The following is a 13,787-nucleotide window of genomic DNA, read 5'->3' as shown; positions in this document are numbered from 1 at the left end:
GGAGCGCGCCGCAGCCCTCTGCATATTCTGCACACTCGCCTTCGAGGCCCCTCTCTGAGCCTTTTTTCCCCCCTTCCCATTTCTTCCTTCCTAGCCTTTCTTAAAGTCTCCCGTCGTGTATAACACCCCAAGGTATGGAGTTCCTGAAAACGCCATTCTTCCCTTGCTTTTTGGACGCGTGTAGAAAACGCCGAAGTGTTGTACTGAAAGATTTCATCATCTGAATGTGCAAGCCACGTTTATTGGCCGAGACACTACACCAAGTCTCTGGCATTAGGGCGCAATGAAATCGTCTTTGTGTTGATTTTACAGCGTTTCACTTGTTGGCTGCAGAAGGCGTTGGCTCCAGCACTTAACTCATCTTGCATCACTTTTCCCCCAGCCCGAGCAGCGGTTCTCAGCCCTGACTGAAGGTTAAAATCACTTGGGGAGCTTTTACAAATGCCCGATACCCTGATCACACCCTAAATCAATTGAATTGTAATCTCTGGTTATGGGATGTAGACTTAGGTGGTTGTAACCCTCCCCAAATGATTCCGATCCAAATTCAAAATCATTGTTCTGGAATTGTTCCTATCAGCAATTAAAAGAATGTGATATGCCCAAACAAAACTTTCCTTGACCTCTGCACACACACACACACACACACACACATACAATATCTTTGCTCCCTTTTTAGAGTCATTTTTTTAAACGGAGTGTCCACTTTGTCATCTTTCTTTTCCTAACCCATTTACCTCTTTTCAGGGTCAGTATAGACCAACACTTATAAAACGCTCTGGGCAAGTCCTGTTCTGATAGTGCTCTATCTCTCTGTATCCTTTGGCTCAGCAACAGTCTTTATTCTTCTGGTTTCCCCATCTCTTCTCAGCTCCTCCACCCCGCCACCCTGCTCCTAGCCACTGCTCTTGCCAAAGTATGACGGTAAGTCAAAAGTTTTACTACTAGGATTACAGTTTATACCTACAGTGGTTTACTCCATTAATGATGTTTCTTCAATCAGTGGATGGCTGCAGACATACACCTTCTTCTCATTATGATGCTTTAAAAAAAGTCAGTCAAAACAAAGGCTTCCAAGGGGATCTTCAGAGCTAGTAAAATTCAAGACAGTGAAGCCAGCTCAAAGTTATAGCAGGTGTTTTTATGGAATCCAAAGGGGGAAATCTTGACGTTTTTCTCAGCGGGTACAGGACCTTCATGGAGGCTTATTAGAAAGTTTTAATAAAACTGAAAACTGCATCGGTGAGAAAAAGACCAAGAAAGTTGCCCCGTGGAATTTTTGTCTTTTCCATCATGACAATGCACCTGTTCATTCCTCAAGAGTAGCGAAGGCTGTCTAAGGAGAATTTCATTGGGAAACCTTACTCCATCCATCCCACAGCCCTGGTCTTGCCAATTCAGACTTTTTCCCTTTTTCCCAAAACTCAATGAATCACAGTTTGAGTTCCTGGAAGATGCCGAGACTGCCATCTTGATGTAAGTTAAAGAACCTAGAATAATGCAGAGAAGAGCTAGAAAGCTGGAAATACTACCTTCAGAAATGTATTTAACTAAATGGGGGGTATGTCCAGAAACAATAGCTGCACATTTGGGTATTTTGTTTAATATTTTTTAATTTTAAAGACTGTGATAGGTAGGTTTATTGTGGCAACCAGGCCAATAAACACATGGGATTAATAAGGTTGCAGTTTAATTGAAGGGCAAAGAGATAAATGGCTCACCACGCCTCGCATTTCTGTCTCTTGCTCTCTGATGATCAGACCAGTGTGTGGCTGCCTTAGCTAGTTCTCTGCCTCAACTTGCAAGCTACACTACCTGTTGTGGGACACCCAACCCGTGGACCATGTTGCTATAGTTTGAGGTTCCTTTGAGACCTGCTTTGCCACACGGCTGGTGTATACATCACTTGAGCTGGGGACTGTCAAACCCTGTCATCCGGCTGACTGTTGGTGACCTGCCCTGCTGTTTGCTGCCTGTGACCAGACTGCCTGTATTGCTCTGCAGAAGACTCCACTGTCTGCTTCCTTGACTTGCACCCAGCAGCCCTTGTGTGTTAAAAAAGCTGCCAGTATATTAACTGTCTCACAGAAGTCGAACTGAGCCATTTGTACTGCTCTGTGGACTAATTATCTGTTTATTTCTTCGTGTTTTATATATTTTTTTTTCATAAATGTCCTGGTTTGTTTCTCTAGAGAACCCTGTCTAACACAAAGACCCATACAAAAAAATCATATCGATGTGAATGAGGGGGAGTGTGGAGTGGAGACCCAAAGCCCATCTGTAGACAATTGGACATCCCCTTACAGAAGGGTCAAAAGGAAGAGACAAACCAGTCAAGGGACAGTATAGCACCGATGAAACATACAACTTTCCTTTCGTTCTTCAATGCTTCCTTCCCCCACCCCCGCCCCACTATTATGACTCCGATTCTACCTTACAAATCCACCTAGACCAGAGGATGTACACGGGTAAACATAAGAGCTGGAAACACAGGGAATCCAGGACAGATAATCCCTAAGGACCAATAATGAGAGTAGTGATACCAGGAGGGTAAAGGGAAAGTGTGAGGAGCAAGGGGGAACTGATCACAATGATCTACATATAGCCCCCTCCCAGGAGGATGGACAACAGAAAAGTGGGTGAAGAGAGACATCGGTCAGTGTAAGACATGAAAAAAATAATAATTTTTAAATTACTAAGGATTCATGAGGGTGGGAGGGGAAAAAATAAGGAGCTGATACCAAGGGTTCAATTAGAAAATGTTTTGAAAATGATGATGGCAACATATTTACAAATCTGCTTGACACAAAGAGCTGTACAAACCCCCAATAAAATTTAAAATGCTTCTAAGCCAAATTAAATTTTTTCTTTGATTTTATAGCACTGTATTTTTTTTACTTACTCTTATACTTCAGTAACCTCCTAAGTGGCCTCTCTGTGTCTAGTATAGACAATCTTCCATGAAGCACTCAAAATGGCAAGATATGACAAAAATAATAATTTATAGATTATCAAGGGTTCAGGAGGGAGGGGGGAGCGGGGAGCGAGGGGAAAAAAATGAGGACTTGATACCAGGGGCTTAAGTGGAGAGCAGGTGTTTTGAGAATGATGAGGGCAATGAATGTACAAATGTGCTTTACACAATTGATGTATGTATGGATTGTGATAAAAATTGTATGAGCCCCTAATAAAATGATTAAAAAGAAAATATATATATAAATCATGATGTCACTCTCCTGCAAGTAATGCTCTAAGACTTTCCTATCATCAGAATAGTACCTAAAATCATTGCAGGATCCTGTCATTAGACTCATGGCTGCCTCTTATACTTTATTTCCTTCCGTTTCCACCTTATTGACTGGCTTCCCCCATTCGGGTTCCCCAGAGCAGTTCATTTCCTGATCCTTGAAACCTATAAATGTTACCTTATAAGACAAAGGAGACTTGAAATGGGGAGACTGTTGTGTGTTATCTTAATATTCTCTACCTCTAGGTTATGATATCCATTGCAATGGTTTCACTGATTCATGATTAAAGAGTTTATTAAGGAAGTTCACAGGTTGTAATGCGTGAGAGAAATGCTCAGGATACAGTTGTTTATGAGGACATGTTACAAAATTCTTTCGGGTCTGCTAATAAATACCCATAGGAGCTTACCATTTTACTGTAAGTCTCAACCCCAAAGCCTTCAGCTCAAACTCCATGGGTCAGCAAACCCAGCTTCCTGAATTACTGCCCAGAGGCACCCCACTCCACAAGCCCCAAACTACCCAAAAGCACTCAGTTTTATGTATGCCATAGGCTGGGAAGTCGACCACTCTGATTCATGTTCTGGCTCCTGGTTCTGCTGCTGCTGCTGCTCTGATGCCTTAGCTGTCGTGATTCAAGGGGTTCACTGCACAGGCACATTGAATCCAAAGGACACTCTCCACCCTGGTTCTTGATAGTAATGAAATCCCTCCTTCTACTCTTCAGAGGGCTCAGTCTATACACAGCAGGATGGTATTCCAAGAACTCCTGTTCACAAATGCTCATCGGTGAATCCTATCAGTATCTTCTCCTCTTCCCCGCCTCCCCACCACCACCCCTACCCTTACCTTCTTACCAGATCCATGCAGGAAAAGGTGGTTTGGTGGGAGTTGGAGGCTTTGGCTAGAAGAGTCACATTAAATAATTCACTGCTCCTGCAGTTATCCTATATAATCACAAGGAAAGGGAAATGACGCAGGAGAGTGAGAGAGATTTGAAGATCCCTCGCTTGCTGGCTTCGAAGATAGAAAGGAATGCAGTCAGCATTCTGGAAGTCAGCAGTTTAAACTGGATTTTACTGGGCTAAATTCAAGATGTCAACGGGGCTGCATTCCTTCTATGAGTCCTAGGGGAGAATCGGTGCATTTTCCAGCTCCTGGAGGCCACCTGCCTTCCTAGGCTGTGGCCCTCCCCTCCATCTTCAGAGTTGAAGTACAGCGTCTTCAAACCTCTCCTTGACTTTGCTGCCTTTTTCCACATAGTAAGGAGCCTAGGATTGCATTGTGACCACCTGGATTAGTCACACTACTTTTCCACCTCAGAGTCCTTAATCACGTCTACACAGTGTCTCCTTTCCCAAAAGTCTCTGCGGATGTTACCTTATATTGGGAGACCATTATCCTGCCTACTCCACACTTTTACATGATGAATAGGTTGGAGTTTTCTGCTGCGTTCTGGGTTCTACACGTTGACGTGCAAACAAACCAGGACATGTTCTTAGAAGAACAGTAAGTATAGTAAAGAGCTAACTCACTTGTGGAACTGCTCAAGGAACCATATATTTTAGAGAAGCCTTGCCACTTGAGAACTATATTGTCAGATAAGAGGTTTCGAATAAGTGAATAGAGGACCCTAGCTTGCCAGAAATTAGCACAATGAAGTACAACTTTTAGGAAACTGGGTTCTCATCCTAAATGGAAAGTAAAAATAATCCTCTTTTAATCATTTCTTAGCATTCAGAAGGCATCACTATGCAATGTCATAAAACGGAATTATTATTTCCTGGACAAAAGATAATAGTGGTAATATTGGCTTCCCTACTTAGTTATGGGGCAAAAGGTTTTTTGCAAATCAAGTGTATTTTCATAAAAACAAAAAGTTAACTGTGATCCTACTGGGTCACGATATTCTCTAAGATGTCACAAATCAAGGAGAAGGAAAGGGGCCTTGAAGAGATGAGTCTACATTCTTTACATGTGAAAAAGTCATTTTTCTCTGAAAGGCTTGGAGAGGAAAACAAGAAACAATTCTGCAAGGGGACAAACTTGAGAATTTTCATGACGCTTCCGAAAGCAGAAGTTGAGATGGGCTTTACTAATGGTTATTGTGATTGAACAGGACACCACTGACGTCATCCATCTCTGGCCTCTTTGTTGGCTTGTAAAGCCATGGAATAGGACAAATAAGGGGGGCGGACTAAGCCATTCATTGGATCAAGCATTTAAGATTAGTATATCAAACCTGCATTCGCCATGGGGTCTCGGGTAATTAATACCTCTACATTTTTAGTTTCTGGAAGCTCCTTGCCAGAAATTCAAACTGGATTCAGAAGAGGACATGAAACTAGGGATATTGCTGATGTCAAATAGATCCTGGCTGAAAGAGACTACCAGAAAGCTGTTATTTGTGTTTCATTAATTATGCCAAGGTATCCAACTGTATGAGTCAGAGCAAACTATGGGTAGCCTTGAGAATGAGAATTCCACAATACTTATACTTCATTGTGCTCAGCAGAACCTGTACATAGACTAGTCATTCACACAGAACAAGGGAATACTTCCTGATTTAAAATCAGGAAAGGTTTGTGTCAGGGTTAGCTCCTTTCACCATACTTATACAGTCTGTATGTTGAGCAAATAATCTGAGATGCTGGACTGTCTGAAGAATGCCAGGAGGACTTGATGATGATCAAAGACTAACCTTTATGGATTGCAACTCAATTTAAGGAAAACAAAAATCCTCACAGCTGGACAAATAAGTAACATGATAGAGTTGTCAAGGACCTCCTATTGCTTGGATGTACAATCAGTGTTCATGAACACAGCAGTCAAGAGAACCAATGACTCAATGCATTGGGCAAACCTGCTGCATAAGACCTCTTTAAAGTATTGAAGAGCAAGATATCACTTTGAGAACTACAGTGGGCCTGACAAAAGCCATGGCCTTTCCAATGCCTTCATATGCACATGAAAGTTGGACATTGAGTAAGGAAGACTAAAGAAGAACTGATGCATTTGAATTGTGGTGCTGGCATACATTGAAAGTACCATGGACTGCCAAAAGAACAAACAAATTTGTCTTAGAAGAAGTACAGACAATGCTCCTTACAATTGAGGATGGGGAGACCTCCAGTATTTTGGACACGTTATCGGGCAAGAGACATCAGACCCTGGAAAAGAAAATGTTTTGTAAAGCAGAGGGCAGCAAAAAAGACGAAGACCCTCGATGAGGTTGGCTGACTGAGGCTGCAACCATGGGCTCAAACACATGAACACTGGTACAGATGGGGCAGGGCTAGGCAGTTCTTTCGTTCCGTTGTACCTAGTTAGGGTCAATACCCGTCGGTACCCACTCAGTGGCAGGCACCTAACAACCACCACCTTTTAAATGGACTGAGAGAAATGTCCAAATGACCCATTCAGGAATAGACGATCCAATATCTGCTGTATTGTTAGGCCTTGGTTCTTACTGATGCCCGTTCCCAAGGAGACGGTCCTAACAGAAACGTTAAGCTAAGGGCTCTTTAAGGTGGCGCTGTTGTGTAAGCTTTGGACTGACAGCCACCAGGTCTCACCAGCCGTTCACAGGAGAAAGGTGGGGCTGTAAATATTTGCCGCTTCAGAAACCATGTAAGCGGAATGGATTCCAGGCCGCGGGCTTGCCTTGTTCGGTTTAATAAACGCCCCCAAACAAGAGGCTGTAACAAGGTGCCCAAGGTATCCGAGGTAACCGCGAGAAGACCGGAAGTGGCTCTGCTCCTCGCTAACAGGGCCCAGAGAACTTCCGTTCTCTTGCCGCTGGTAATTGGACCGGCCGCTTCTCGCGGCTTTACCAATTGCCAGCCGCTTAGCAAATCCCGTGCCGGGGGAGGCGGGGTTACAGCGGAGATGCTACCTGGTGATTGGCTGCGGGGCTCGGCGACCGCGGTTGCGGGGAGCTGGAGAGTCCCTGCTGCGTAGTGATTGGTTGCCGACCGGCGGGGCGTCTCGACCGCTGGAGAAGCGACTGCCTGCCGCAGGAGAGCCATGGGTCAGGCGGCCAAGGTGACCGCGCTCGTGTCGGGTGGGGTGGGCGGGATGCCACGGGGAGGGGGAATTCGCGGCATGGTGAAGATCGTCTGGGGTCTCCGTAGCTGGAGTCTCCGTAGCTGGAGTGCCAGACTGTCCACTGCGGATGTGGCCGTTTTTCCCGAGGACCCTGGCGACCCTCTAGAGGGGGTGGTGGAGGATTTGTGCAGGTGTGGCGGCGGGAGGGACGCACCAGTGTGGTGCCTACTTTTTGGTGCTACCGGGGTACCACCGAGTGTTTATCCGCCAACAAACCTGCCAGTTGGGTTCTCCCCTGTCATTTCTCCAGACCGAGTATGTGTCTGAGGGACACAGCGCACATCCCTTGGCAAGTGTAGGGGACGCCAAAGGCAATGCCGACCAACCACCACCCTGTGAGGTGCAAGCTTTATTCGTATACCCAGAAGATGCACAGATGTCTAGGACCCAAGGAAGCCACGCCCAAACGAAATCGCTTTTGCCCAAAGTAACGCTGTTCTAGACAGTGGAAGCTGGTGAGGCCTGAATGCTGTTAGTGAGATTGGAAAGTGCTGGTCTTGTCTGGGCCCCATTCCTGAGCACTTGCCCTCAGATTCCTGTTTCCTGTCAGCTTGGTACCCGTTCCTGTGCCCTGCACAGTTCTCAGGGGCTAGCCTTCTCCAACCTAATGCCATCAGCAGGGCCAGTTGGGACCCATTCCTGTCACTTGCAGAAACTGGCCTGGTCAGCTGCAATATGCTGAAGCAAAGAGATGCTTGTGGCTGGTAATAATAAGGAGCTTCATCATATACTATTGAACTTTGTGTGCTCAGCACCAGTGAAACAATTGTCAAGGATTAGTCACTCAAAAATGTACTGCACATTAGGCTGGGTTCGCTAGAGAGGCAAAATAAATGGTGCTTTTAGAGTGAAAAGTTTCTACCAAGAAAATTGCTCACACAGTTGTGGAAACAGACGTGTCCCGTTCATGTTCCATTGGTCACATGTTAAGCTGGAGGCTTCTGACACATAGCTTTGGGGATAATGAACCCAAGATTGGTAGGAACACTACAGGCTGATACTAGGCTGTAGAATTAGAGGCAAATGAATCCAAGGCCCTAATGGTTCCCAGGATTGGCAAGCAATATGGCTCAAGTCTAAAGAACTAAAGATTGATGAACAAGCTTTACAGTGACTGCTGACATGGGAAGTAGATTTCTCCCACCTCCATCAAAGTCTCTTTCAATTGCATTTGGGTTGTCACCTGAGTTAAGGGGTTGGACTCTATCCTAATCTTTCCACAACTGCTTGGCGACTCATAGCAATCCCATCATGGAGTTACTTGATTATATTATGTTAGATTACATCATATGGTAGGCCTCCACTGAGAAAACACTGAGATTCCTGGCCCAGGCAAGTTGACACAACCTAACCATCTGCAAGTGCCCATAACTATTTTCAGTCTATATTACCTATGCATAACAGATACAACAGTAAACAGTTTGGGGCTTGGGGGGGTCTTCTTTAAGGATGTCTAGCAAGGAGGAATATTTTAAATGATTAGTAATTAACATTGTGTTAAGTGCATTAAACTGAAAATGTGTTTTATGAGGATAGAATTGGGATTTAACCAATTTATCAAAACCAAACTTGTACCATCCAGTTGCTTCTGTCTGTAGCAAATCTATAGGAGCCCTGGTGACCCAGTGGTTACACATTGGGCTGCTAGCTTCAAGGTCAGCAGTTTGAAGCCACCAGCCAGTCCTTGGGAGAAAGACTAGAAGTTCTACTCCCATAAAGAGTTACATTCTTGAAAATCTGCAAGGACCATTCCAGCAGTCCTTAGGGTTGCTGTGAGTCGGAGATGACTCGATGGCAGTAAGTTTGTTTTTTTGCTATAATAACCCTGTAAGACAGAGTAGAACTGGCCCTGTGGGTGTTTGAGACTAAGTCTTTACAGGAGTAGAAAGTCTCATCTTTCCCTCAGATCACCTAGTGGTTTTGAACTGCCACAGGGCTTCTATTTGGAGAGACTCACAAAAGATCTTCCAGTTAAGTATAAATTAAGAGTATTCTAGGAGAAATGATCCTTGAAATCAGAAATTGCTTGGAAAATATGGGTACATGAAAATAAATAGCATTCATTTAAAAAATACTCTTTGATGAGGCCTACCATGATTAGGGAGTACCTGAGTGTTAACGGTTAACATGCTCAATTGCCACCAGAGGTTTGAGTCCACCCAGACATGCATTGGGGAAAAGGCCTAGCAATTACCCACCGCCCCCCCCCCATTATCCCCTCCCAACTCCTTCCCTCCTATAGCCATTAAACACCCTAGGACCACAATTATAGTACAACACACCTGAGGTAACTGAATCAGAATCAACTCCATAGCAACGTAACCAATTGTGGAATAAAACTATGCTAAGTACAGAGCATGCACAGGTGATCATGAAGCCTTTAGGGAAATATGGGACAATTGCTAGTAACATGCAGTGCTCTGGCAGGATCTGTGCCCCAAGCTGCGCATGTCCTTGGGGGCGAGAGGGGGGCCTTGTAACAGACTTAGAAGAGCTAAGGAAGTGATACCTATCTGAAGTGAAACCTGGTACAGAAATCACATGACCTATCTGTAAATTTAGCTAGTTGGCAAATTGAGGCAAAATGCTTAATGATTTTTCCAAGTTTACAGTAACTGGAAATGTCAGATTCAAACTGATCTAACTTAAACTTACATACATGCTACTCTGATTTCTTTCATCAGTGTAAGTTAATGAAGGGAGATCATCAGGTCACCCAGCTTTCTGTATTTTAGTAAAAGTTTACGTCTCCAAGGCTGTAATGATGGGTTTTTTAAATCATTTTTCTCTCACTCACTTCTTAATCCTATGCAACCTATTTTATACCACTCTGGCAATTTAAACTCCCTAGGTTTCTGCAATGCTCTCCGTTTTACCTTTTGTCTATCTCTGGTCACTCCTTTCATTCAAGACTTACAAAAAGTTACAAAAAAATTACACACAGTATCCTCAGCTTCCCTAACGTTTAACATTTACTAGACTTGTTTTATTGTTCTCTTTTAATTTACCCTTTGTCAAATACGAAATTCATTTGCATTGGATGTTTCCCAAGGTCTGTTCTCAGTTATCTCCTCCTGCCTCTACTTTCTCTTCATGTGATTTTCTCCTGACTTTTGCTTCCAAGGCTCCTTTCACTGATACTGTAATCTACAACTCTACTACTACCGACTCCCCTGAGCTTCAACATCCGACTCAGCATGATCGCCATCATCTTGAATGGAACAGGATACAGATATAAACGACCCTTATTTTCTTTTTCCTAAATTCTTTTAAACTTCCTGTTTCTTTTTAAGTCTCCAGTAGTCTCCCTGATTGGAAACTTTGAGCATATCTTTGACCCTTTCCCTTGCTCCTAACCTTCCAATTGTTGTTAGTTGCCATCGAGTTGTTTTCCAACATTCGTGTACAGCAGAATGAAGCGCTGCTGGTCCTGCACCATCCTCACATTGTTCTCTTTGTTTTCATGATTTTAAAATATATTTCGGTTGGGTTCTCTTGGAGAGTGAAATTTGTACATTCAGAACTCATTTGAGGACTGGCTCAAAAATACTCTGCCTTCCCAGTCAGCAAAAGATGAGTGTGAGGACATCTTTCCCCACATGCAGCAATGCTACTGTCAGGGGGTACACTTCGCTTATTTTTGTCCTCAGCTCACAGTTAGTTATGTCTGAGCCATCGTTGCAGCCACTGGGTCAATCCATTTCATCAGGGTCTAACCCTTTTTCACGGCCCTTCTACTCTACCAAGCATGATGTCCTTTCCCGTGGACTGGTGACAGTGTTTGCACATAGGGCGGCTAACTGCAAGGTTAATTCTTTGGGTTTTTTTAATCCTTTTATTAGGGGCTCATACGACTCTTATCACAATCCATACATACATCAATTGTGTAAAGCACATTTGTACATTCATTGCCCTCGTCATTCTCAAAACATTTGCTCTCCACTTAAGCCCCCGGCATCAGGTTCCTCATTTTTCCCCTCCCTCCCTCCTCCCCCCTCCCTCATGAGCCCTTGATAATTTATAAAGTATTATTATTTTGTCATATCTTGCCCTGTCCGACGTCTCCCTTCACCCACTTTTCTGTTGTCCGTCCCCCAGGGAGTAGGTCACATATAGATCCTTGTAATCCTTTCCCCCTTTCCAGCCCCCCTCCTTCCACCCTCCCATTATCGCCACTCACACCACTGGTCCTGAAGGGATCATCCGCCCTGGATTCCCTGTGTTTCCAGTTCCTATCTGTACCAGTGTACATCCTCTGGTCTAGCCAGACTTGCAAGGTAGAATTCGGATCATGATAGTGGGGGGTGAGAGTAGGGGGAAGCATTTAGGAACTAGAGGAAAGTTGTATTTTTCTTCATTGCTACATCGCACCCTGACTGGCTTGTCTCCTCCCTGAGACCCCTCTGTAAGGGGGTCTCCAGTGGCCTACAAATGGGCTTTGGGTCTCCATTCCGCACTGCCCCCGTTCATTCACTATGGTTAAGAGCAAGGTCAATTCTAAACCACCAGTCTCTCCTCAAGAAAAGACGTGGCATTCTACTCCCATAAAGAATTACAGTCTTGAAAACTCTACAGGGGCAGTTCTATCCTGTCCATAGGGTCGCTATGAGTGGCGTCAACTAATGGCAGTGAGTCTGGAGGGGGTTTTGGTCTCTCCTGGTAACTTGTCCAAAGTACTTGAGAGGGGTCTCCGAGGTATTCTTCCAAGACAGATTTGTTTGTTCTTTTGGCAGACCATGGTACTTTCAATATTCCACACCAGCACGATAATTTAAATGCATCCATTTTTGTTTCATTTTCCTTATTCAATGTCTAACTTCCTTAGGCAATCGAAAATACTATAGCTTGGAGCAGGCACACCTTAATTTTCAGTGACACTCTTTTCTCTTCAATATTTTAATGAGGCCTTGTGCAGCAAATTTGCCCAATTTATGTTATGTCTTTTGCTTTCTTGACTTTTTGCTTCCATCCACATTGGTTGTGGATCCCAGTAAAATGAAATCGTTCATAACTTCAATCTTATGTCTGTTTTTCATGATGTTGTTGGTTGGCCCACTTGTGAGGATTTTGGTGTTCTTTACATTGAGTTGTAATCCATACTGAAGGCCACAGTCCTTGATCTCCATTAGCAAGCAAGGTTGTGTCACCTGCGCATCCGAGGTTGTTAATAAGCCTTGCTACAATTCTAACTCTGGGCTCTTCATATAATCCAGCTTTGGGGGTTATTTGCTCAGCCTACAGATTGAATGAAGTCCTATATTTGTTTCTTAGGATTACTGTAACAAATTGCCACAAACTGGGTTACTTCAAAAATCCCAAATCAGGGTTTGCATGGGGTTCCTTTTGGGGCTCTGTGGGAGAAACCATGCCATGCATCGCTCCTAGCTACTGATGGTTGCCAACAATGTTAGGTGTTCTTTGGCTTAGAGATGCACCTTTTCACTCTATGCGTCCATCTTCCTATCACTAGCTTCTCCGTGCCGCTGTGTGTCCCCGTCTGTTTCATAAGGAAATGCTAACTGGATGTGATGCCTACCCTAATCCAATATAACCTCATCTCAAGCCTTACCTTAAAGACCCGATTTCCAAATAGTGTCATGGTCTGCAGTTCCACATGGCGATGAGTTTTGAGAAGACTATTCGATCTTGGACTGGAATAGTGACAGTAGGCAAGGAGAGAAAGGGGAGGTGGCAGATGTGGCAGGGGAGGGGAGAAGAGGGACTATCACTAACTTCTGTCTATCCTTTCTCAGATTTCTAAAATGTAAAGATAAACAAGAGATTCCTGGCTTGAGCTATATTACAGATGATGGCCTCTGTTAGTGAAATCGAGACGATGAGGAAGAACAAATTGGGGAGACAATCTTGAGTTCCTTTCCTTTTGAATATGAAAAATACAGGAAATGGTCTTTAACCTCTCACTAAAGCCTCTTCACGCACTCTTTATAAATCAAAATCCCAGGTTCATTTCTCTCTTTTTTCTTACACATATGCAATCTATTCATAAATTCTCAGCAGTCCATTTCTCTTTTGAGATGTTATCATCGTACTAACTGAAACATCTCCCTCTGGGCTCTCTTGAACTGTAATAAGTTATGACTGTGTGTAAGTTTGTGTTCACTCTTGATGGTAATGGAGACCTCCATGTGTATACTCTCTCGAGTAGTGCTTCTCCTAGCTGTTAAGAGCTATCTTTGGTTTTATAGCTGAGTTCTAGCTAACCTTTTATGGGTAATTCTTGCCTTCTCTAGGAAAATATAGAAAGTGAATGTTTATAGAGTATATGAAGTTAATACAAATCAAAGCTCAATAAAGAGCTTAACAAACAACAGTAAAAAGTCCACATCTTATGATTTATTTATGAAAGTAAATACAGACCTTTGACATAAATATTAATCATATCCAGCCATGTTTCAAAATATACCATGTTGG

General features: G+C 43.7%; 1 protein-coding gene across 1 annotated transcript in view; it reads left to right on the top strand.

Moving 5' to 3' along the window:
- The first annotated feature begins 7,217 nt into the window (after window positions 1–7,217).
- LYRM7 (LYR motif containing 7) overlaps window positions 7,218–13,787 on the top strand; it is a 23,536-nt gene continuing 16,966 nt past the window's right edge. The window contains exon 1 of the mRNA XM_045285046.1: window positions 7,218–7,292. Within this exon, the coding sequence (XP_045140981.1) occupies window positions 7,275–7,292 (18 nt within the window). The 5' untranslated portion in view covers window positions 7,218–7,274. The remainder of the gene's footprint in view (window positions 7,293–13,787) is intronic.

Source organism: Echinops telfairi, unplaced genomic scaffold, assembly GCF_000313985.2.
Source record: "Echinops telfairi isolate 266 unplaced genomic scaffold, ASM31398v2 ScPeMD7_7469;HRSCAF=8507_1, whole genome shotgun sequence".
NCBI lineage: Eukaryota > Metazoa > Chordata > Mammalia > Afrosoricida > Tenrecidae > Echinops > Echinops telfairi.
Note: the sequence above shows the minus strand (reverse complement) of the source record. Positions and strands in the feature narration are given on the sequence as shown.